At 36.2% G+C, this 24482-nt stretch overlaps 5 protein-coding genes across 7 annotated transcripts in view; 1 reads left to right on the forward strand and 4 right to left on the reverse strand.

Annotated features, from left to right (window-relative positions):
* llgl2 (LLGL scribble cell polarity complex component 2) overlaps positions 1-2962 on the reverse strand; it is a 33298-nt gene extending 30336 nt beyond the window's left edge. For both annotated transcript variants that reach the window (XM_016489315.1, XM_016489314.1), the window contains exon 1: positions 2757-2962. The gene's annotated coding sequence lies outside the window, so the exon portion shown is untranslated. The remainder of the gene's footprint in view (positions 1-2756) is intronic.
* A 991-nt stretch (positions 2963-3953) lies between these two features.
* galk1 (galactokinase 1) lies at positions 3954-8787 on the reverse strand. The gene is made up of 8 exons (XM_016489316.1): positions 8417-8787; positions 7305-7494; positions 6879-6998; positions 5595-5730; positions 5301-5482; positions 5059-5209; positions 4692-4854; positions 3954-4136 (listed from the first exon to the last, which is right to left on the reverse strand). The coding sequence occupies exons 1-8, from the start codon at positions 8585-8587 to the stop codon at positions 4065-4067; spliced, it is 1185 nt and encodes a 394-aa protein (XP_016344802.1). The 5' UTR covers positions 8588-8787; the 3' UTR covers positions 3954-4064.
* A 1427-nt stretch (positions 8788-10214) lies between these two features.
* Positions 10215-14683, reverse strand: twnk (twinkle mtDNA helicase). Of its 2 annotated transcripts, none has more exons than XM_016489317.1 (6): positions 14609-14683; positions 12120-13507; positions 11599-11839; positions 11260-11367; positions 10779-10920; positions 10215-10630 (listed from the first exon to the last, which is right to left on the reverse strand). In XM_016489317.1, exons 2-6 carry the CDS (start codon positions 13480-13482, stop codon positions 10283-10285), a joined length of 2202 nt encoding a protein of 733 aa, XP_016344803.1. In that variant the 5' UTR covers positions 13483-13507; positions 14609-14683; the 3' UTR covers positions 10215-10282. The 2 variants fall into 2 exon arrangements, with proteins under 2 accessions (XP_016344803.1, XP_016344804.1); XM_016489318.1 differs by having other exon boundaries at positions 14599-14675.
* A 211-nt stretch (positions 14684-14894) lies between these two features.
* Positions 14895-17432, forward strand: mrpl43 (mitochondrial ribosomal protein L43). The gene is made up of 3 exons (XM_016489319.1): positions 14895-15174; positions 16345-16451; positions 16962-17432. The coding sequence occupies exons 1-3, from the start codon at positions 15044-15046 to the stop codon at positions 17168-17170; spliced, it is 447 nt and encodes a 148-aa protein (XP_016344805.1). The 5' UTR covers positions 14895-15043; the 3' UTR covers positions 17171-17432.
* A 4977-nt stretch (positions 17433-22409) lies between these two features.
* The window catches only part of LOC107690906 (semaphorin-4G), a 27607-nt gene continuing 25534 nt past the window's right edge, over positions 22410-24482 (reverse strand). The window contains exons 14-15 of the mRNA XM_016489320.1: positions 23638-23699; positions 22410-23554 (exon numbers count right to left, since the gene is read on the reverse strand). Of these exons, the coding sequence (XP_016344806.1) occupies positions 22575-23554; positions 23638-23699 (1042 nt within the window). The 3' untranslated portion in view covers positions 22410-22574. The remainder of the gene's footprint in view (positions 23555-23637; positions 23700-24482) is intronic.

Here is a 24482-nt window from a genome sequence, read left to right on the forward strand (position 1 = left end):
CACATACAAAAGAAAGCCATAGGCCTAAGGCATAACAAATATCATCGACAAATGCAATGCATAGTACACAGCTCTGGACCGACAGGCCTGTGTATTCTTTCTGATTAAGTCAATACTGTCATAAAAGATATCGCAGCTACTTATTATAACAAGTCCATAATGAGTAACTTATGACCTGCGGTATGATCATAGACGTTAGCCATTTTTTTTGTTAGAACAAAACTGTCCATCCCAGTCAGACAACCAGCAGACAAAAGTTCATAGTGCTTAAAAAAAGAACAGCTGGAGAGGATGAGGAAGTGTTGGATGAACTTCCTCTCATTCTTACTGGTCATTGTAAAGCTGATCTCTCCCTACATGCTATCACCCACGCTAACCATTTGTTGCTGTGGAAGTGAGAAGCCTTTGTTTACCTTCTCTTCCTCTCTGTGAAAATGTAAAAATAAGATCTTGTCTATGGCTATGGGGTGTGTCCCACCACAGGATGTCAGTCCCCAGACTCAAGCCTTTCCTGTCTTCTCTGAGAAGGGCCATGAAGTGAAGCGTAAAAACCACATTTACACCCAAACGTCTCAAACTGACACATCAGAATGGTAACCAACTAGCTGCAGTTGATACGGGACATCTAATAAAAGGTAAATACTGAGACGGAGTGCCACCACACCTACAAACGTCTTCTGTAAACAGTCATCGTCTATCTGCAGCTCTTCATTAACTGATGGCAACAAGTTCAACTTCCCTGGACTTCAGAGACGAAAAAAATATGAAATGATAGACATGCGAACCAGCAAGAACATTAGTGTTCTTATAAAACCGTAGCCTCAATAGGGCAACCTAGCTGCATTACCTTTGAAGCAAACAGGTGTCAAACAAGGCAATTCATAGACTAATGTTCAAAAATTCAGGGACGGTACATTTTTTGTTTTTGAATGAAGCCTCCTATGCTCATCAAGGCTCCATTTATTTGATGAAAACTGTAATATTGTGAAATGATTTCGATTTAAAATGATTAAAAAGTTTTAAAAAGTCATTTATTCCTGTAATGGATGCATCCTTGCTCCTTAATGCATCCTTACTCAATAAAGTTTTGAATAAAAAAAATCAGGTAGTGGTAGTGTATGCATACCTGACTTTTTTTGGCAACAATTTGAAGACATCCTGGTAGATTAAAATGTGTTTTTTTTTTGGGCATTGTGTTTCACAAAAACATCCTTCTCTGACATGTATTTCAGGTCAATCCTTGTGTAAACAAGCATGACGGATTTGAAACGAAGGCTAGTTTGTCACGTACATTAACACAATTTTAAATGCGTTATCTGAGATCACACTGTACAAGTACTTTGCATTGGCTCTCCACAGGGGCAAAGCTCAATCCGGCCATACATTACAGGTGACTTCTGAATTAAATGACCCAAGATTAATTACACTTTATGCCAACAGTCCTAATCATGCTATTGTCTGCGGCACAACTGTTAGCCGAAGTCTGCAACAACACATTTAATCCACAAATTAACTATGAAGGCTAATGACTCAAATTTATTCGCTTTACAAACCAGTGAAACATAACATCATGAACATGGCTATTGGCTAAGTGTGAAGCAACATGAGAGTCTAAAAGGCGGAGGCTTTATCATTCTCGATTCTCAACCTGTCAGACCGGTGGGACAGCCATTCACCAATCTATGCCAAGGACAACCAATTCCCCAGTCCTTACCAAAGCACTTTAACATTACACTCGAAGCCAGGAGCAACACTATAGTGTCTGATCTGAAATAAAAAACAATAATCATGTATTCTAGCAAATATCCATAACTTTTAACTTAACTGGTTCTTTATGGTCCGAACTACTGATAATAGAACCATTTGGCAGGTCTCAGTGATATTTATAGGTCAAGTAACTTAGTTTAACAATTGGACAGAGCCCCAGGCAGAGATCATAAAATGATTTTTTGGAGCATTTATAAACTTTGTGTATGTGTTTGTGTGTGTTTATATATAGATTAGTTCTTGTGTGAAAAACTAATTAAAAAATGATTTATGATTTTAAATTGGTTTGTTAAATCAGTTATCAGATTTGTATCAGCCAAAAAGAAAAGCAATAACGGTTGATATCTACTATACACACACACACACACACACACACACACATACATGCATATCTAGCATACTTAGATTCAATTTGACATCTGAGTCTCTATGTGGACAAAGTGGAACACCTTTTTTGGTGCAACCAACAAAATAAATAAGTTTAATGCCACTGAAACAAGTACCAGTATGAGACAGTATATGTTCACAGTAGGGGACAGATATCTGCTTTACAGTCGCCGATCGAAGTAGCCAACAATACGTTCTCTGTTCTCAGAAAGGTGTAGTTTAATGATAGTGCGGGCAACAGTGGAGAACAAGGTCAGGACTAGGTGTTAGTTTCGTTTTAGACTGAACGTTATTCATTAGTTAGCTGAACAACACTCAGAATGCAAAAGAAGAGATTAAACAACAGATTAATCTGCAAACAGACAGTATGCACCCCATTACAAAAACATATGTTAAGTTCATACAGAGCTGTAAATTAGAATTCACTGGCTGTGTCTCAACGCTAAGTGAGCTTCCTAGCTAGACAGCATTTGTAGGTATTATATGAATATTCGTTTGCTCGCTATCTAGACAGCTCAGTACGTTTTGAGACACATCCACAGAGTCGGTGAGTGGAAACACCTGTGGCCGGGCAGCAGTCGACGGGCCCGGGCAGGACTCACCTGATTCACCGCGGCCCGATGTCCCGGCACTGTCCACGATTCAAGCGGGTTTGCTCAATTATCCTGAGGTGAAGAGGAAAACCACACCGGGCGGTGAAGAAGAGCAGGCTCGAATTGTGTTTCCCTCGGCTTCGAGGTCTGTGTATAGACAGTGTTTGAGGATTATCAGTGAAGTGTTTCCTGCTGCGCTTGCTGCCGATTTGCGCTCTGGCTCCTCCCTGAGCAAACACCTTCCGGGACAGTTCATATTGCGGCCAGCAGGGGGTACACTACTGAACCCAGAGCACGGTCCACTGAACAAACATTAGAAAATGCAGATTAAGCGTATTTTAACACTTCAGCTCCACATACACATTATATATACCTTATATCAAGTGTTGTTATATATATATATACACTACCAGTCAAAAGTTTTTGAACAGTTCAATTTTTAATGTTTTTTAAAGACGTCTCTTCTGCTCACCAAGCCTGCATTTATTTGATCCAAAGTACAGCAAAAACAGTAAAATTTTGAAATATTTTTACTATTTAAAATAAATTTGTTCTATTTGAATATATTTTAAAATGTAATTTATTCCTGTGATTTCAAAGCTGAATTTTTAGCATCATTATTCCAGTCACATGATCCTTCAAAAGTCATTCTAATATTCTGATTTGATGCTCAAAAAACATTTATAATTATTATTATGTTGAAACAGCTGAGTAGAATTACATATATACTGCCTTAAAAATATGTAAATAAATAAGTCACCACTGAGAATAAAGGGAATTACAAAAAAGCTTAAATAAAATAATAAAAAATTATTAATGTTATAATACATTCTTCATCTTTACAATGCAAAACATTTTGAAATTTCAATATTTTTATTTTGGAAATGTCATTGTTTATATTAAGTACACACACTTATTTATATATACTTGCTAAACTTAAGCTAAACTTATGCTTACTGAACACTGTATGTAATCATAAAACATAGAACTCTCCATGTTCACATTTTTATATTAAGTACACACACATTTATGTACTTCCTATGTGTATGCTATACTTATGCTTATTGTATATAAACATCATTATCACTATCAATTAAGTCAATAAAAGCGAACAACTCCTTTATTAGCCTACATAAATCCTCTTTATTGAAAATGTTATATATATATATATATATATATATAGAGAGAGAGAGAGAGAGAGAGAGAGAGAGAGAGAGAGATTCTGATTAGTGTACACTGATTAGTTATAAAAATGTAGATCACAGTAAATTTCAAGTTATTTGAAAGAAAAATCTCTGGTTTAGCACTGGTTTAAAATCATAGACTGAGAGCATGAGCTCCTTCTGATGGGGTAGTTATGAAGAAAGTTGGAGATCCATGATATTTCTCCTGTAGGGAAACAGAAAAGTATTATTATCTTGGCCTGAATTCCTGTTTAATACTTGTTAGCTTAATTCATAGACAATATGAGGAAAAAGACTAGAGCAGGTACCGAGTTACAAACTCTGAAGAAATAATCATATTTCTAAAACACCCAGAATACTCAATTCAGACATTTCTTTAGATGGAACTGTCAAACAGATACAGTATCTCACAGAAGTGAGTACACCCTTCACATTTCTGTAAATATTTTATATATTTTAAATATTATTTAAATATTTTATAATATTCCAAATAACCAATTTGGACATTTTCACTTAGGGGTGTACTCACTTTTGTGGCCAGCGGTTTAGACATTAATGGCTGTGTGTTGAGTTATTTTGAGGGGACAGCAAATTTACACTGTTATACAAGCTGTACACTCACTACTTTACATTGTAGCAAAGTGTAATTTCTTCAGTGTTGTCACATGAAAAGATATAATAAAATATTTACAAAAATGTGAGGGGTGTACTCACTTCTGTGAGATACTGTATACACAGAGCATCTTAAACTTGTAAAAACCTGAATGTGTTTGACTGCTCTCTCCGTGGCATGAGCCTGAAGCAAAGTAACTGTGCATCCACCGAACCCTCCCCCTGTCATCCGACTCCCGAACACTCCATCCACCTCCAGTGCTGCCGCCACCAGCTCATCCAATTCTGGACAGCTGACCTCGTAATTATCCCTAAGACAAACAATATTAACCCCAGTCAAAGAATGCATAATTAAAAGCCATTTAACTGACAGTTAACTCCACCTATTCAATAAATGGGTTAAGCAAACAACATTTCAGTCACTGAAAAGCACTTCTAATCCTGGGATGTTTAAAAGGAGTTGACTTCTGTAAGTCTTCCAACATGATAATCTTGCTTCGATTATAGATGTTTACCTAAGAGAATTGTGGCTCTCCACCATCAGCCTCCCAAACTCCTTGTAATCCCCTCTCTTCAGTGCCTCGGCAGCTTGCGCTGTGCGTTCAATCTCCTCGATCACATGACGTGCGCGACGGTATGTCACACCATCCAATCGATCCTTGGCAGCTAAATTCAGATTTTAACATTTTATTATGAAATGACCTTGATTAAAGACAAACATTATGGTGTCTGTTCAAAATCTTTCTTTTCTTCTTACCCTCTAAATCTTGTAAAGTAGCCTCTCTTAGACTTTTCTTGCTCAAAACGGCTGCTGCCTCCTCACATTGTTTTCGTCTGGTGGGATACTCGCTTCCTGTGAGAGAATGTCTAACGTTGGAATTTGTGATCAGGATTACAAGTCCAGGGTCAGCCAAAGGGACAGCAGTGGCCTCCAAAGACCTGAAAAGATTACATTTCATTTTATTAATAGCTGTTTTAATATTATATTTGCATATAAATGACTGATTATTTCTAATCTGACAGAAGAGTTTGAATTGGCAAATCTACTTACCTGCAGTCAATGAGCAAAGCGTGGCCCTCTTTACCCAAAACGGACACAAACTGGTCCATGATGCCACAGGGCACAGCAGCATGAGTGTGTTCAGCCTGCTGACAGGCCACTGCCTTCGCTACCTGATCCCCATCATCTGTGGAGGGCCAGAAAACATGAAGCCCATGAAACTATTAACCACTATACTTATCTCTATGCACTGTTCAAAAGACTAATGTTGGTAAGATTTTTAAAATGTTTTTGAAAGAAGTCTTTTTTTGGTCAACAAGACTGCATTTATTTGATAAAAATTCAGTGAAACAGTAATATTGTGAAATTACAAATTTACAGAAAGTTGCTAAATTTTAAATAACTGTTTTCTATTTTAATATGCTTTAAAATGTATTTCTGTGATGGCAAAGCTGAAATTTTAGCCATCATTACTCATGAAAACCAGTTGTGAAAAACAGTTGTGCTGCTTCATATTTTTGTGGAAATTGTGATACATTTTTTGAGGATTCTTTGATAATATAAAGTTAAAAAGAACAACATTTATTTGAAATTAACATCTTGCAACATTATGACTCTTTACTGTCACTTTCGATTGTTTCAATGTATCCTTGCTCAATAAAAGTATTAATTTATTTGAAAAAATTCTTAATGACCTCAAATATTTGAACAGTAGTGTATATAATATTTTTTTTTATAATAATAAATGTTTTATTTGACATTGCTTTATTTTAATAAAATAAAAAAAATCCAAGCAATAATACAAAAATAAGTTTAAACATTAAAAAAAAATCAAAATTATACAACATATGTTTAAGAGATTACTAAATAAGTAAGCAATGGATTATTTGTTTATGCAGTTATAGAACTCTTTATTGCTGTTCTGTAAGTACTTTTCCCATTCATTTTCTCTGTAGGGATTTTCTCTGTAGGGAACATATTTAGCCATGAACCAAATCAACCAGCTCTGAAATGAATCACAACGTTATAACCTTTAAAAAAAAAAGTATTGAGGGAAAAAAATGAAGAAGAAGAAAAAAAGAATAGGTTTCCATGGTGACAGCAACTAGCAATATGGGCAGTGTAGTTCTTTACTGGAAATTCAACACAATTTTTGGAAGTTGTAAAGCTTGTAGAATTAGAAGCATAACCCATCAAATAACAACCTCAAAGCTCATTGTAGTTCTGTCCTGAACGCTTTACATGTTATCAGTAAAGCAAATGCTATATGGAAAAAAATGAATGGGATTTTTACTTCTGTACTTGTTATGCGTGACAGACAGACAAAGTTCTTACCTGGACACAACTGCTGCAAGAAGGCGTACACAGCCACTTCCAGTGAAGCGGAGCTGGAGAGTCCGCCACCTAGTGGCACACTACTGGCTATTACAGCTCTGAAGCCAGGGATGGGACATGCTGTGCAAAGACATGGCCATTTGTGAAAGCTAATAAATGCATGAGATTAATATGTACTCCATTTGAAGTATATATTCAAGCTATATTCACTTTTAGAGTAAGACAACGGTGAACATGTGCTCAGCAACTATTCTGTAAGTGTTGCAAGTATGGTTTTTGGAAACTCTGCATTAAACAGTTAGTCCAAAGACGAGTTCTCAGCATGGGTCCCTAGGGTCCCATTTCGTGCTAGAGGCAGACTAAATGTACACTTCCTCATTACTTCCCTTTTTTGCCATATAGGCAAAAATGATAGCAGAAGATTACCTCTGTAGTGCTGTATAACTCCCTTTACATAATTGGCCCAGTTTGGCTGCCCTCTTAAAAGTGGGGTCAGTTCATTTGGGAGATCAAAGTCCACCACCCTGGGCTCATCGGCAGCTTCAGTCAGAGTTACAACACAGCACTTCTGGCCAGAAATTTTGCTGCCCACTATAACTGTCACCATCGGCAAGGCCTGCAATCATTCAAACAAACAATATAACAGATTGTCAGTGCATAATTGCAGTGTGTTTTGATTTGAGAAGAAAACTTGTTTGTTCCTATCATTAATTCCTATATGTAAGGAGAGATGGGCGTGTGTTGGCCACATTTGCACTACTGTTGGCCACGTCTACTATCTCTCTCTACAGTAGGCTAGAAAATATCATCAAGGATGTGAAAGGACAATCCATCATTTCCATTGTTCAGATATCCGCTCTACAGGATATATTATTTTGCATATGGACAAAGAAAAGTCATAAAATTGATGTAACACTGGGTCACTTTGCATTAGTGCAGGTAAGGCTGATTCATTTACATGAATCGGTTCTTTCGAACAGTCTGATTCAAATTACTGGATCAAAATAATTATAATGCAGCTTATATTATGCCATGACGTAATAACTTCATAAAAAATTCCAAAAAGTATGACTTAACCTAAATATAATATCATTATAATTTTCCTTTACACTATAGAATACTAAAATTAATTTACTTAATTCAATATCTTGACTAAAAAAAAGCTTCATGTTTCATGTTTCAATAAAATGCTATTTTTAAAACCAGCTTTTTCAATTGTGTGCGGGTGTTGGTAAGTCGTAAAAAATAGTTCCTGTAAGTTTTAGCAACATTATCGGTTCAAAAATTAGTTACTGACTCGAGAACTGCACGCATCAATTAATCCAATTCGTGAAGAAATTGTTTAGACCCGTTTTGTGAATCGATTCAACTGATTCATTTCTAAGATTCGATTCAAACGAATGAATCGTTCGCTACTTCACGTCAAAAGAATCGTATATGCACACACAAAAAATATATTACATATTTCACAACATATTTATACTTTTTTTTTTATCTTACCGTAATGGGATTTAATAGTGTCAAAAAAGTGTCATTACCATTGGGAGGACAAATCCTTCATTATAATCTGTGTGTTCGCCGATTAAATTCACACGTCCCGGAGCACAAACTGCAACATTTGCATCGTCCCCGTCAAACGTTTCCCGGTACACACGACGAGCTTCAGAAACTAAATCTGCAACATTTTTAATCGGACAAATGTTGGTCATTGTGTCGCAATATTGCAGTTACTTCACAAAAAAGTAATTCTAAGTGTTCGACAGATTTTCAGTAGCTACAGACATGCAGCTTAAATCACCGAGCAACTCATTTATAGCGGTCAGTAAAAAAAAGTTGAATAAATTGCTTTAATCCATAGAGTTTATGTAAAGGAACAGAAACCAGTAATTCAGGCTCAGATACTTCCTACATATACAAGAGTCCTGATTGGTGCTAAAAGTCATATGACACGTTTCTCATCACGCTGCAATGTGTCAAGGCGTGGTTATAAATCTTTTTTATTTTTTTTTAACATTGTTTGAAATAGTAAATGGTCTGAGAAAGTTATTTTAAAGCGTCAGTATATTAGGAAAATGTTAAGGCATAGCATCAGTATATTAGGAAAGCTCCGTTTTAAGACATGCAGAGAGGGTGATGTTTTGATAATATACATTTATAAATAAAATATTTAATTTTATTTTTATTGTATTTTACTTTGATATTAAACTGATATAATTGTAGTCAAGTCACTAATATTCATAAATTAAATACGTTTTTAATAATTAATAACAATTTTCTGTACTGTACACGCACACTTTTTTTTTTTTTTTTAATATTTAACCATTTTGGGTGGCTAAATTGCATCTTAAGATGCCTGTGAGAAATACAAACCCAGTGTAAATTGTAAGTGCTAGACTAAATTATTTGGATCTATAGACTTTATTTCCGTGTGTAATTGCTATTCATTCGACTTTAGTATTATATAAAGTATATTAAAGCAGACAAATTCAATAGTTTAAAAACATAAAATTGATTCAACTGCCAGAAATCAAAATACACAGATATAATTTAGATAAGCAGAAGATACAAATCCTACAAAGTAATTTATTAACACTTTTCACAGCCTCCTTTAAATAGCTTATTTGACACTACAGTAACAATGACAATAAAACAGAAACAAATCACATTTAATTTTTGGACATAATCCATAAAATGTAGTTACATTGATGAAATGTGTAAATGATGCAGGATCTCTACAAATTAAGCTTTAGGGTCCTGTCATCAAATGCTTGTTCATAGCTGATATGGTAAAAACTTTTGAAAACAAAAATAATATGTTGGATTTAAGTGCATATAAAACATAAGTGGATGTACAAAACTTTGCATACAGCTCTCTAAAAGAAGATCTAAAAATACTTAACATGAACATTCATTCAGTGGCATTTACTCAGTAGCAAAAATGCAGCAAACACCATAACATTTTCAAAATTGTATTAAAAATGCTATTTATATGAAAAATGCCTTGAATACCTTTCTACAATGAACATGTATAGGGAAATCTGTTTAAAGGGGTCATATGATGTTGCTAAAAAGAACATTATTTTGTGTATTTGGTGTAATGAAATGTGTTTATGTGGTTTAAGGTTCAAAAAACACATTATTTTCCACATACTGTACATTATTATTGTTTCTCCTCTATGCCCCGCCTTTCTGAAACAGGTCAATTTTTACAAAGCTCATGGTCTGAAAAGCAAGGTGTGCTCTGATTGGCCAGCTATCCAGTGCGTTGTGATTGGCTGAATACCTCAAGTGTGTGACGGAAATGTTACGCCCCTTACCATTGAAGTAGACAAAATATTGAATTCGCATCATATGACCCCTTTAATCATTTTATTTGAATTCATACAAATAATGAATTCCCTGAGCTACTGATCATTTCCTTCTCCATCTGTGGTATTTTTTAACGCTGCTGACCCCTTAACTGTCTTTGAGGTCTTGGCTTTGGCAGGCTTGGGAGCTTTCTCACTTTTTTCTTTGAGTTCTGTCTCCTCTATTTCCTCTGTGCTGTTATTCTTGTCCACTTTCACCTTACGAAGCTTCTGCTTTCCCTTCACAGGCGCGGAGAAGGTAAGCGAGGCTTTATTAAATTCTAAAGGAAAGATCCCCACATCCCCATCAAAGCGGTTCTTGGCCACCTGAAGGGACCTCCGGCCTGGACACGTCACCAACTTCTTCTCCTGAAGGATGAGCACATTATCTGCCTCCTGACTGGCCTGATATGGGAAAATGATGCATTATAGACTTTTTATAGTAGATACATTCGATGTTCTTATAGATAGAAACTAAGCATGTACATGTGAAAATTTGTATTTTAAATTAAAAGCTGAGGAATAAACGTGGACACAGCCTGTATCTACCAACCTTGGCTGTGCCAAAGATGGATGCTGTCTGCAGTTCTTTATCATCCTCTTCTTTCCGAGGGTGGATAATTAAAGTCACATGACAGCAGCTGTTTGTGGCAAACTTCCTGAAGGCTCCAATGATGTGGTCTTGTACAGCAAACCTGAGGGAAAAAAATATATTAATAATAATTTTTTAATTGTAAAACATTCGGTTATCCAGTTCTCTCTCTCTCTCTCTCTATATATATACATAGATAGATAAGATTACTTTTCAAGAAATCTTTTTATAGTAATCTGACTATATCTCACAAACAATAATAACTGAGAATTACTAGAAAAATGAATATTGACTACAGAATTTCCATGACTATTCAAGATTTTATAATTTTATACTTTTCCAATCCTGGAAATCACAGTTTTGAAAATATCCAATACTTCCAGGTTTTTCAGGACCATAGAAACTCTTTTAAATAAATAGCATATTAAAACTGTTGCCTTACTTGTCCACAGACAGGTTCTCTTGGCCCATCATAAACTGCAGGTTGTCAATGATCACATGACTGATGTCATACAGGTAAACGGCATGCTGCATGGTATCCAAAACTGTCCTGTGCAGGGTGCAAAAGTGCAGTTCATATTTAAAGATCATGAGAAAAACCTGGTCCTCTCCTTAAGTAAAATATAAAAAAATCATTCCAATATTTTTTTAAAGTAAAAAAAAAAAAGAAAAAAAAAGAAAGCCATACATAAAAAAAATCACAGAGCCATGCTTGCAATACAGTATCTATTTACAATCAAACAATTTATTAGATTGTATAAAAGGAATGGCAATGATTTACTTGATGTTCTGCTGTCCATGGAAGGTCATAAAGTAGAGTGGCAGGTCCTCAAACTTGTCAGCCCACATGTCATATTGATCCAGGTTCTCCTCCAGCCTTTGCTTGGCAAACTGGGTCAGCATAATTTTGGCCAGACGCACATTGTTGATTTCAAAGCTGCCCCATAATGTGTTGACACCCTGCATGCACAGATCTAGGGCAAACTCACTGATGAAGGTGGTCTTTCCACTGCCTGTTGGACCTGTATTTACAAACACATGCCATGAGAAGAAATACAAATATTCTATTCTATTCTATTCTATTTAATATTTATGCACATTATATAATAATATTTTTATTATTACTATTTTAATATTATTTTTATTATTATTTAAGATTTATATTTTTATTTAACATATCACAGAATACAATTAATAAAAACAATGCTATACGGTATATATATATTTTTTTTTTGTACAGTAAAGTACAGAAAACTTTCGAATAACGCAAAGTTCTTCTCTATATAGCTGTGTTGGCTATACCTGTAAAAACTGTCAGCTCCCCCTTGCGATGACCTTTAAGGATACGATTAAGCTCAGGGAATCGAGACCACTGTATTCCAGCCACCTGCTCCACATTAGCCAGTTCCCCATACACATCCTCCCTGAGCTGCTTGAAGGACACAATGGACTTGTGGGCAGCAGGGATTGAAGCCTTGACAATTCGCGCCAAGTGCCTGCCCTGGGCCAGTGCCTCACTGGGGCACGGCTGAAAGTCCCCTGGCCGGATAAGAGAACAGCGCTTCAGTCCAAGTTTCCTGGAGAATATTTTTGAGGCTTCCCAGGAGCGCATATCTCCCCCCAGCCACAGTGTGACTTTCTTGAATTGCTCCAGATAAGGCAGGAGGATCGGAGGCAGACAGCTTACACCCCGTGGCAAGGCCAAAGACGGAAGACCGGTAGCCTGACTCACTGCCATGCTGTCTATCTCACGTCCCGTGAGCACAACCTCACCGTCCTTCCGTCCTATCAAAGGCAGGCCGAAGAGGTTGTGGTAGCTGGAGATTTTTGGAACCGTAGCTTCAGTGTAGACCACCTGTCCGTCATCTTTCACGGCAACGGAAAGCAGCTTAACACCCCGGAGGCCCGAGTCATGTCCACTAAACCAGGGGAACACCAAACTCTTGGTGGGCTTGAAGAACCTGACCCCAAATTTCTTCAGTGTGGCGTTGGTGAGTTTACCAATCAGAAACATGATTTTAATGAGCTGCACTTCCTCATCTAGTAAGTCGGAAAACGGCACAGAGCTGCTCCATATTCTTTGCACCTCCTTCATCTCCATCTCTCTTTCTTCTTGCTCCTCCATGCTCTCAGGAAACCCCAGCAGCACGTTAGGACTGATGGAGGTCTGATTCTCATTCAACATCACCTCAATGCAATCCTGGAGGTCCTCCCAGCTCCCCTCCACTAAAGTCTCCTTACACTGAAACTGTCCGGTGGTTTTATCAATGAACAGTGAGTAATTCTCTTTTCCAGACCCTTCAGGTGCTGGTTCCATAAAAATACTAGGAGCATGTAAGCAGCTGTAGCCATCGTAGAAAGGGATATCTTTGGAACGAAGATACTGCTTGATATCAGTCACTGCGAGGGGCTGGGCAGGGAAATCCATGATAGACTTAGCATCTTTTCTTAATGTTCTGCAGAAATATAAAGCAACAGCAGGTCTTAATCGGTTTTCAAAACAATACCAAGCTGGTGCCCTAAAAGAACGCTGTAGGACTGGATTGAGGCAGGGCTGGTAAAATGATAGATATCTCCAGGGAGGAAAATGAGAGGGTTTACAAGGAATACAGCCTGTCCCATGCAAGAGACAGCCTGCCCCCCTGAGAAACCTGCTCCTCCACATTTGCTGTTAATTCAGGACATCAGACCTGCAATGATCACAGAAAATTTGCACAATTACAATATGCAGTTTAAAAATGCGACTGAAGCAGAACTTGTCATAAACATGGGTCATTTGTGTTATGATCTATCTTTTGAACTTTTAAAAGTAAACATACTGTTAACATAAACATACAGTTTAAGTTAATCCCCTTAAACCTACTACTGCATCACATTTGATATGCAATTTTCTAAGGCCTCTAAACTATCAGCATGATCAAAACTTTTCAGAAAATCTGTTGATACATGCTTTCTGTCGTCTGATTGATATTTTATACTTTTTATCAAGTAAAAGTATAATTCTAAAAATGGTCCCCTTCAGGTCATGGTTCCCCATGTCATGATCTTTACTGTGACAATAAGAATAACTTTTATATTGTTAGTAATATTTCAGGATGAACACTTACTAGATCAGTAATCATTATCAATAATCATTTTTTAGAAAAAGCATGCTAAAATGTATCAAATATGATAAATTAGGCTTTTTTAGGAACATTTATTTGTAGATCTCTCACTCATCACTGTATTGCATTGCAATATATGTTTTGCCCCCCACAACAAAATGGTAACATCTACTAAAAAAAACAAAGTAATAAATTATTTACCTGTTACTTTTTTCTGTGATATTATGGTTTAAAAAATTATTTAAATATTTAAAATTGTAAATGACAATATATTCAGATGGGGATTTATGATGGGGAAATAAAAATGTACTGCGTAACAGCGTAGCAGAAATGACTTACCTACCATTAATAGCGTCACTTAATACATTACATAATTATTAGTAGATCAAATAATTGAAAATGCCATTTATATACTGTTTTATATATTCATATAAGAATGTGCATGAACTACTGATGTATTATAATGCTTGCTACGGATTCATTAATAAAAGTTATAATAAAGCGTCACCAAAAAAATAACTGTATACTGTCTATGCATGACCCTTAACATTATTACTCAACTATACTGTACGTGTATCTGAAAAATTAATGAAACTATTGAAGAGAAACTGTGGCGGAAAACATGTATAAGAAACATGTATATCGTAAACATTTGAAATTACATACTGTAAACATACATAAATTTACTAATCTGTAAGAAGCGCGCCAAACTGTTATCATGTGTCTGCACGTCCTACTGAACATGAGGTCCGCACTCCAAAATACTTCCGTGTGAAACACAAAACTCTTGTCGTAGTCAGTCAAGACAAAGATAATTAGATTATGTAGCCTCAAATCGTAATAAGAATATCTTTATACATAATTACGCTGCCTCATGTTTAAATTTAATGTAATAATGCTATTGGGAACTCTGATTGTTACAAAACTGTATTGCAGTTATTTCTAATGCGTAGCTTGTATTTCCACCCGGACGACAATTTGTAACGTACATGACATTACACATGTCTTCTGACGATTGTCCTCTACATCTAATCATTCAAAGTGCGTGATATTACTTTAACCAATACTGACAGCAGTCAAAGGGTGAGTTGAACTGAATGTAGGATCTCTGAAGAGGTGAACATGACTGCTCGAGGAACACCGAGTCGTTTTTTACAGAGCATTCTTCAAAATGGAGTGGGTCGCTATGTTTGTCAGCTGAAGCGAATATCTCTGATCTTCTCGAAGAAAGGCCAGGGCTCTTTAGGAGTCAGGTATGGGTTTACATAATCTGTGCTGATCATGTATAATAAAACACTGTACAAAAAAACCCCATAGAATATTTACTGTGCATGGAGATCCAGCAATTTATTATTGTTTGTTGTATTTTATTAGCATTTGTTAGTATTTCCGAGATAATATCACAGATTATGTAAAAAGAAATAGTAAAATATGACTAAAATATGGGATTCAAAAAAAATACTTGTAGTTTTATTTATTATTTTAAATAAATTATTTTGCAAATAAAAAAATGAAACCTTTTTATTTTGCTGGGGTTTAGGATGATATGTAATGCAGCTGATGTTAAATGCTGGCTGCATCCGAAAACTCTAAAATGCTGCCTATAACGCCTGTTTCACACATACTCCGTCTGCAGTGCGTATGCGGTCCGAGTGCAGGCACTGACGGACCGCAACCGCGTGCAGTGTGAAAGCTCAAATCCGTTAACATGGGTGCGTAAAAAAAAAACGCAACGCACTGCAGACGGAGTATATGTGTGAAACAGGCGTAACGCCTGCACGCTGCACGTACTGAATTAAAATGACAGCGCATTGTTCGCGGTAAAAATGAACATGGATTGACACGGAAATTTAGTAATTTCACAATAAATAGATATAATTAAAGTCTACTGTGTTTCACAGGCTTTTTGGCTAGGTTTGAAACAAATAAAAGTGCACTTTTAGATAAACAAGGCAACATATGCACTTGTGTCTTGTGGAGGTAGAAAAACAAAGTTCTTTAAGACCCGCGGGACTGTTTGTAATGAAGATTTAAATGTAAAAGGCACGAGAGCCGACCGTTTCTGTCAGTGGTAAGTTTTAATTTAAAAAAAAATTGTGATAACCTAACACAAGAAAGCTATATGCTGTGTTCAAATGTGTTTCCACTTGCTTGAGCAACTTAATATACAAATCTAGAAGCCAAATGCATTTAATACGCTGTTTATATTAATTTCCAAAATCAGTTCCATGAGGTGACTACATGCAAAAACGCTGCCTGCAAAGTCATTGCCTCATATGGCAGCAAGTCAGCTGCCTAAGTTTTCAGATGCAGCCATAGTGTGGGGTAGATTAAGTACCATGTTTCAGTGAGATCATTTGACATTGTGCATTATTTGTGTTTTGCTTATTGTAAATCACTTAATTCTAATTATATTCCTCCAGGGATTTCATTGAAGAAGGTGTGGTCGACTTTGCTAAGAATAGCCCAGGAACTGTGGTTTACATCTCCCCTCAGTCCTGCAGAATTCCAAAGATAGTAGCTGAATATTGTAAGTCTGACCTTGTCGTTAGGGATGGGCGATACCCCTTATTTTGTTTTCGATACGATACCGATATTTTTCAAGGCAGTATCGTTGATATCGATACCGATGCGATACTTCTGCACTAAACTTTTAAATTATGAAATGTATTAAATTATTAAATTACTAAGAGTAAAATGGGTAATGAAAACCACTTAACTTTCTCAAACATTTATGTTTTTTTTTCTGTCCTCTGATAGCATTGTTCAGGGCTGCCATTCCCAAAAGGTTTAATGCTTTCTTATGATACTTTTGGGAAACGTAGCCCTGTTTGAATGCACTGTCAGCAGTGAGTGAATGCTCTCCGTGATTGATTGGTTCTGTCTTGCAACATTTGCGTGTGTTCAGATACTTTCGATACTCGCGTCAATATCGATATATCGATACTTCGGATCGATACGCCCATCCCTACTTGTCGTTTCCTGCAGTATTTACTAAATGTTTACCTGTGCACTCACTGTTGTTATTTGATCTGTGCAGTGAATGGTAATGTGAAGGAGGAGACAGTCACCAACAAAACATCACAGGAAATTGCAGAACTTATAACCAAGCTTTCCAACCAGTCAGGACTGGAGATCATCCGCATTCGTAAACCCTTCCACACAGACAGTCCCAGTATCCAGGGCCAGTGGCACCCCTTCACAAATCGACCCCCCAGCATCGATCCAGTCGGCCCACAGGCAAAATAAGGACTTTGCATTGTATTTATTCTCTGCCTGATGTTCTGACCTATTGAAGGAGCCCTGAACTTCTGCCACAGCACAAAATCAACAAATTCAACGTTTTCAGTAGTGACTTGTTATTAGACTTTTAAAATGATACTTTTCCGTTTCATGAATTATGGCAGATTATTTGTGGCTTGGTAAAGTTTATATAACAAAGAAATTTTGCTTAAATAAGATTAATTGCTTTTCACATTTATGTTGGCTCCTTATAATATGAGAAATATAATGTTTCCTTTGGGAAATAAAGTTTTGAACTGAAAATATGACTCCATATGCACTTTTTCCTCACTTGTTTTGAAATTTTTTACCCAAATATCCCTGCACTAATAAATCTTAATATCTCTGAAAACTACTCTTGGCAGAATAAATTTGAACTTTGTTAGTAAGAATTCAAGGTATTGTAGTAGTTACAGTTATTATAGTAAACAAAACATGGCAACACTTTATTTTAAGGTGTCCTTGTTACACGTTACATGTACTTACTATTATAATAACAATAAATTATGCATAATTACATGCAAGTAACTCTAATCCTAACCATAGTAAGTACATGTAGTTAACTAATATTACTCAGTACTTAAATGTTTAATTACACCATTACAAAGATACCTTAAAATAAAGTGTAACCAAAACGTTAATTAAAACAACTATTAACTAAAATAAAATGAAAAAAAATATATATATATATATTTTTTTATTTCAGCTAGTTGCCAGGGCAACATTTCTCATTTGTACTAAAACAACTAAAACCGAAATAAAAATGAATAAGAACTATATTTACATGTAAAAAAAAAAACAACTAAAAATGACAAAAACACAACAAAAGTGCTAAAACAATCAAATGAAAATTGAAAATATTGAAAAAAAAAGATAATATTACTAAAACTATAATAGTACTTCAATTATGCTAAAATAACACTGAAGGTATTTCATCTTTGTGAAAAAAAAACTGTGCTGTAACACAAAACAGAAACTTTGGGTCTGGAAAAAAAAACTGGAAATCATGTTATTGCAAGACTATAACCACATTATTTATGTGTTTCATATTTTTGTGGGTTACCAAATGTAATGATTTGAAAATAAATGATCTCCTCATTGGCTGATTATTAATCTGAATATTAGGGCAGAATTGTCCCCCTCAATATCTATGTTGGTTACAGTCCTGTTGATTACAGCAGCTGAGAAACTGACATGAATTGTGTGCGTTTAATCTACAGTGACAGCGACACAAAGCTTTTCTCACTCCCACACATTACTGGCAAAGAAACAATAAACACAGTATGCCACAGACCATGATCAGGTTGGGGGTGGGAACATTAGAATATGTTGGCTGTAATCAGTATCAACAGTTTTGGCACTTCATTTAAAAAAACCAGCAAGCTAAACTCTGCAAACAAAATGTTACTGACCACTACGAATGACACTGAGTGCACAACATAATTAGCTGTTTTCTTCTGGCTGTCGTTTGAACATCAAGGTGGAACAACTGAGCTTCCACAGAGATGAACCGGTTAGTAACCTAGCAAGTTAACCCGAGGCTGAGCATCTAATCAATGTAAGCCATGTTTTAATGAATCAGTTCACAAGAGAGAAGTATATTTATTATGTCCCATTTATTACAAACAGATGAGACTAGTGCTCTGATCACGTCTTTTTCCCCCAGTGAAAACTAGCTTGACCTATTATGTGGATTAAAGAAAGTTCTAAATTAAGAGCTGTGTTGCTAAGTAACGGATACATGGGGGACATACCAACAGGCCTGATACAGATGGGGATCTGGTTAAAATCTCCTACTGTGACAGAAAATTAGGTTCAGGTTAGTCAGAGGTTTCTTTTTAGAGGACTTGCATGCAAAATGAGTTTTAACCTTTGGGGTGCACAAGATACAGAAGCAGTAGCAATGATAATAAATACTTTAATAGGATGTAAACATCAGATATCATTTTGTAAGTATAAGCTCTAAAATAGTGAAACGATAGGTCCACGAATACACACCGTGACTGACATGTAAGCATAGCAAAAACCTTGGGAAAATATTAAGTGCAAAACGTTCTGTGCTATTATAGGGAAGGCAATCCATGTTCACAAACACAATGACAGCAAACGGCTAATATTTACATCATGATGAATCACAGTTTATGACTAGAAGTACACCATAGGCATACAGCACTTAGTCAACATGAAATCAAAATTATTTACTTTCTACATGTTAATATTGTGAACAATTCATCCGTGCACACTATTCCAAAGACAAAATCTGTCTTTGTAATCGTTCATCACAATATAATAACTTTCTCCACCGCTGAATCAATTTGAAAATCAACATGAAATTTAAATTATTTACTTTCTACATGTTAATATTGTAAACAATTCATCCGTGCACACTATTCCAAAGACAAAATCTGTCTTTGTAATCGTTCATCACAATATAATAACTTTCTCCACCGCTGAATCAATTTTATAGCCCCCTGTGCTAATCAAGGATGCATTTATTTGGTCGAAAATACAGTAAAAACAGTAATATTGTGAAATATTATTACAAATTTAAATAACTCTTTTCTATTAATCTATCTTAAAATGTCATTTATTTCTGTGACAGCAAAGCTACATTTTCAGCAACCATTACTCCAGTCTTCAGTGTCACATGATCCTTCAGAAATTATTCTGATTTGCTGATCAAGAAACATTTCTTATTGTCATAATTTGCCAAAAATGATGCTATTGTTTTTTTATATATATAAGGATAATCATTTATAGAAATAGAAATCTTTTGTAGCATTATAAATGCCTTTACTGTCACTTTTGAAAAATTAATGCATCCTTGCTGAATAAAAGTATTAATTTCTATAAAAACTGACCCTAAATATTTGAACAGCAGTACCCCGTTTAACCCGAAAACCCAATAAAACAATAAAATAAGATGTATAATGTATAAAAAAATACATTATACATCTTGTATAATGTATTTATATCAGTGAACCAAAAAGGCAGAATCTTATTTTTACTGACGCTCATACGCAACAGAAATACGTCTCATGGAAGACTGATCAAAAATGTTATGTAGATCATCAGACAAGTGGTTGAATGAAAGGAAAAAGTGAGAGAAGGTGAACAAGAGACGAGCTGAAGCACATTGAGTCAGTGTGACAGCACTCATGTAATGTATACAAGCTTCACGACTTACTGGCCAAAACAAGCGCATCATGTCTCTCCCTACTCTTTCTGCTGCTTTAAGAAAAGACTCCACATCTCTCTCTGCATCTTGATTGAGTCCTTGCTAAGCAGTGCTGTTCCTGTCAGCAACACTGACTAACACGAGCTCAAGCACGAGCTGGGAAAGCCACTAGGGAGAAACGACAAGAGCTGACTCAACACGTCTCTGTGTAACACCGTTTACAAACCAGAACAAAACCAGGGTCACAATACACACAGCAGAAATAAGATATGCAGCTGTATAGATATTAGGCCTGTCCGTTTAAATGTAGCCTAATAAATTACAATATGCTGATTACTGAATCAAATTAATTTCAGTTACTCAGTTGCTGAGAAAAGTAAAATTGCCTCAAAATAAAAATAATTCAGTTATTATAATAGCAAATCAGTAAATAGACATTGTGATTTCATTATGTCATATAAATTGCAAGTCTTTTTTTTTTTGTATTTGGATTAGGGGGCATTATTAATTGTGTTAAAATTTTAATTAATAAACAGTACACTACTGTTCAAGTTTTGGGTCAGCAAGATATTTTTTCTATTCTATTAACTTTCTATTCATCAAAGAATCCTGCAAAAATGTATTACGGTTTCCCTAAAAATATTATAAGCAACTGTCTTTAACATTGGTATAATGTGACGCTGAAGACTGGGGTAATGATGCTGAAAATTCAGCTTTGCTATAACAAGAATAAATTAGATTACAGCTGCAATCTACAACTGACAGTTATTTTAAATAGTTGTAATATTTCACAGTATTACTCTTTTTACTGTATTTTAGATCAAATGAATGCAGCCTTGGTGAGCATAAGGAATTAACCCCAAACATTTGAGCTGTAGTGAATCATCTTTTTTTTAATTAATTTGAGTAAATTACAATAATAAACTGACAGCCCTAATAGAAATACATTTATGTCTGGAGTTTAAAACAGTCAAGTGTTCTCATGCATTCAAAATGCATAACATTAACTAAATGCAAACTCATCAAACTTCAAAAGTCCTGGTATTTTGGCTTTTGCTTCCCTTTGTGAGCATCTCGTCCTTCATTTAAATATAAAAAGCATATTCTGTCAAAGTTGGACAGCATTTGACAGGGAAATCATGTGTCAGAGAGAGCGTTTCTTCCATTTTTGAGATCTATTCACTCCTTCTGACACACTGCCAAAGAGAAGCACAACTCATCCCTGAAGGAGGCGTTGAATTCTACAGCCGAGTGGCTCTGAAAATGACCACCTCTGTATCTGTAGATGTCAACGATGCATGTGCTAACTCTCGCTGCACCTGCAATCTGACCGCAATCTAGTGCGAAATTGCGTTGTTAAAAAGTCCAAAGCTCAAGAACATGTGCCCTCACACTAATGAAATGTTGCCAACAAGCTCAAAACCCAAACTCTTTCTGAATAATTAATGATCGAGCAAAGAAGTTTCGACTTATTATACTTTGATAATAAAATGATTGTTATTTACATCAGGTGCAATTAGGCAAAAACAAAAAAATCTGTAAACGTCTGCATTTGCGCAATAATACCACATTAATTATGTACAAATATGCATTTCTTTGCTGAGAAAGTCTTTGGATAGTGTTCTTAAGTCTCTTACTTCTCCTTTAAAACAAAACAACATAACCAAATTAAGTCATGGATGTTCTTGATTGAAGTCCATCTTGTGATTTTTACACTTCGAGGTCCACAGTCTAGGTGTCTTTAGCTACATTTGACTTAAAGGGATAGTTCACCCAAAAATGAAAATTTGATGTTTATCTGCTTACCCCCAGGGCATCCAAGATATAGGTGACGTTGTTTCTTCAGTAGAACACAAACGAAGATTTTTAACTCAAACCGTATAATGGAAGTGAATGGGAATCACGGCTTTGAGAGTCCAAAAAACATACACAAACAAAACCAAATTAAACCCTGCGGCTCGTGACGATACATTGATGTGTAAAGACACAAAACGATTGGTTTCCTTTGAACTATTCCTTTAAGTCGACCAATATTTTCATAAATATATTTTCACAAGATGATTCTCAAAGGCGCCAAGCCAAATAAGTTAAAGTTGTATATCGAGATCACAAAGAACGTCACAACAATACTCTTATACAAAATGTAAGCCTCCACACCACAAGGGGGCGATATAGAAGTGGTGCGAGATCATGCTACACTGAGCTCTCATCTGGTTGGATGTCCAACTGTGTGTGTTTCCTCTTTTCTAGAATCTTGTTGAGCTCCTCGGTGAAAGAGTGGTAAAGTGGAGACGTCATTTCCGTGTCTGTCTGCCTCAAGAGTACGTAACTTTTCCCGTTCATCTTTCTCAGCACGCTGGGCAACGTGGCTGACAGTCCGTTGGCGTACTCCGATGCGGGCAGGGGCGGCGGCATAGGAAGTGGTGGTGCTGGCGGAGGTTCCTTACTAGGCGTGGTCTGGATGTCCGCTGAAACGATCTGTAGAAACTCTCCGTCTCTTGACATCACTCTGCTACGCCCCTCCGCTCTGCCATTGCAGTGGCTGGAGATGGTTTTGAGCTCAAAGTGCGAGCTCCTCTTTCTTTCAGTTGCTGTGGTTATGGACAGAGCTTGCTGGGAGTACTTTCTGGCATTGGGAGAGTTGCGTGCACAGAAGCTAACGTACAGGAGGACCACCGTTAGAACCAGACAAAGCCCGCCGAGAACAGCCACCAGAGAGATATACATGGCCTCCATGTGCCTGTAGGTCTGGAACTCCGGTCTAGAAGGCAACAGGGCCGGTGGAGGCGACAGAAGCTGCTCCACAGGAACGCTGGAAGGACTCGGAGTTGGCGCAGTTGTGGTGGTAAAGAAACTTTCAGGTAAAGCCGTCGGGCTTCCTGAGACATGCGATGCGGGGGGCGGAACGGGTTGGACTCGTACCATATAGCTGCGAACAGGAACCCAGACGCCGTTCTCTACTGTGTAACAGCGATAGTGTCCACTTTGCTGGTTTTGAGCGCCAATGATGAGGAGGCCGTCAGTGCCGGTGCGGTAGCCGAAGTCTACGCCGTAACCTTCCAGCTCCTGACCATTCAGTGTCCAGTGAGGTGTGGCCAGGTTAGAACGGATCTCACACTGTAACAGCACATCATCTCCTGCCATCACTGCACGAGTCCGGTGCATGATGAAACCTGGCAAAATGTAAGACATTATTAGTCTATGTTTAAAAGTCACCTGACTAGGCTGCTCAGAAGTTAATCACATGCAAACGCACCATCGCTTGTAATGTTAGTACAGCCTCTGCTTCCCATCTGGACGTCCTGGATGAGACTGGACCTACAGGAAACAGAGTTGCACTTATTAAAGCCATTAATCGAAGCATGCAGAAGATAGTGAGAATGTATTTTGGACACTGGGTCTGAAAATTAACATCAAGAGACCAATGAAAGTAAAAATTGGCTTTAGCAAGAAAATAAGTCACTTTCTTCACCAGTTGGCTGTTCACTTTATTAGGAATGCTACCATTACATGGTTAAAATCACATTGTAAGAACAATGATGCGCGTCTTCTAACAACTTTTATCTTATTGGAGGTTTATTTAAGACACCTAAAATGGATAATTTCTCAATATTCCTCATTTGTGTATTTCTTTTTAAGATTGGCTCATAATTGTGGTGACACAATGACTTACACTTTTAACATAAATATGCAAGACAAATATCTAAATCCACTGACATAAGAACAAATATATTTGTAAAAAAAAAATGCAAAATACCGTTTCATATAAAATAAATATTTAAGAAATATTATATATAGTGCTATCAAATGATTAATCGCGATTAATCACATCCAAAATAAAAGTTTTTATTTACATAATATTTGTGTATACTGTGTATATTTATTATGTATATATAAATACACACAAATGCATGTATATATTTAAGAAAAATATGTTACGTTTATATATTAAATATATTTATATATGACATAATTTATATCAATATAAATTTAGTGCTGTCAAACTATTAATCACGATTAATCGTATCCAAAATAAAAGTTTTTGTTTACATAATATGTGTGTATACTGTGAATATTTATTATGTATATATAAATACACAC

This window comes from Sinocyclocheilus anshuiensis, unplaced genomic scaffold, assembly GCF_001515605.1.
Source record: "Sinocyclocheilus anshuiensis isolate Anshui unplaced genomic scaffold, SAMN03320099.WGS_v1.1 scaffold1885, whole genome shotgun sequence".
Classification (NCBI taxonomy): Eukaryota; Metazoa; Chordata; class Actinopteri; order Cypriniformes; family Cyprinidae; genus Sinocyclocheilus; species Sinocyclocheilus anshuiensis.

Coding starts and splice junctions, on each gene's coding strand:
- mrpl43 (XM_016489319.1), top strand. CDS start 15,044: ATGACTGCTCGAGGAACACCGAGTCGTTTTTTACAGAGCATTCTTCAA. Junction 15,175..16,344: donor CAGGGCTCTTTAGGAGTCAG/GTATGGGTTTAC, acceptor ATATTCCTCCAG/GGATTTCATTGAAGAAGGTG. Junction 16,452..16,961: donor AAAGATAGTAGCTGAATATT/GTAAGTCTGACC, acceptor TGATCTGTGCAG/TGAATGGTAATGTGAAGGAG.
- galk1 (XM_016489316.1), bottom strand. CDS start 8,587: ATGACCAACATTTGTCCGATTAAAAATGTTGCAGATTTAGTTTCTGAA. Junction 7,495..8,416: donor AAGGATTTGTCCTCCCAATG/GTAATGACACTT, acceptor GAATGATTGCAG/GCCTTGCCGATGGTGACAGT. Junction 5,483..5,594: donor GCTTTGCTCATTGACTGCAG/GTAAGTAGATTT, acceptor TAATCTTTTCAG/GTCTTTGGAGGCCACTGCTG.
- twnk (XM_016489317.1), bottom strand. CDS start 13,482: ATGTGGAGGAGCAGGTTTCTCAGGGGGGCAGGCTGTCTCTTGCATGGG. Junction 11,368..11,598: donor CATGGACAGCAGAACATCAA/GTAAATCATTGC, acceptor CACCCTGCACAG/GACAGTTTTGGATACCATGC. Junction 10,631..10,778: donor CCATCTTTGGCACAGCCAAG/GTTGGTAGATAC, acceptor TTCCCATATCAG/GCCAGTCAGGAGGCAGATAA.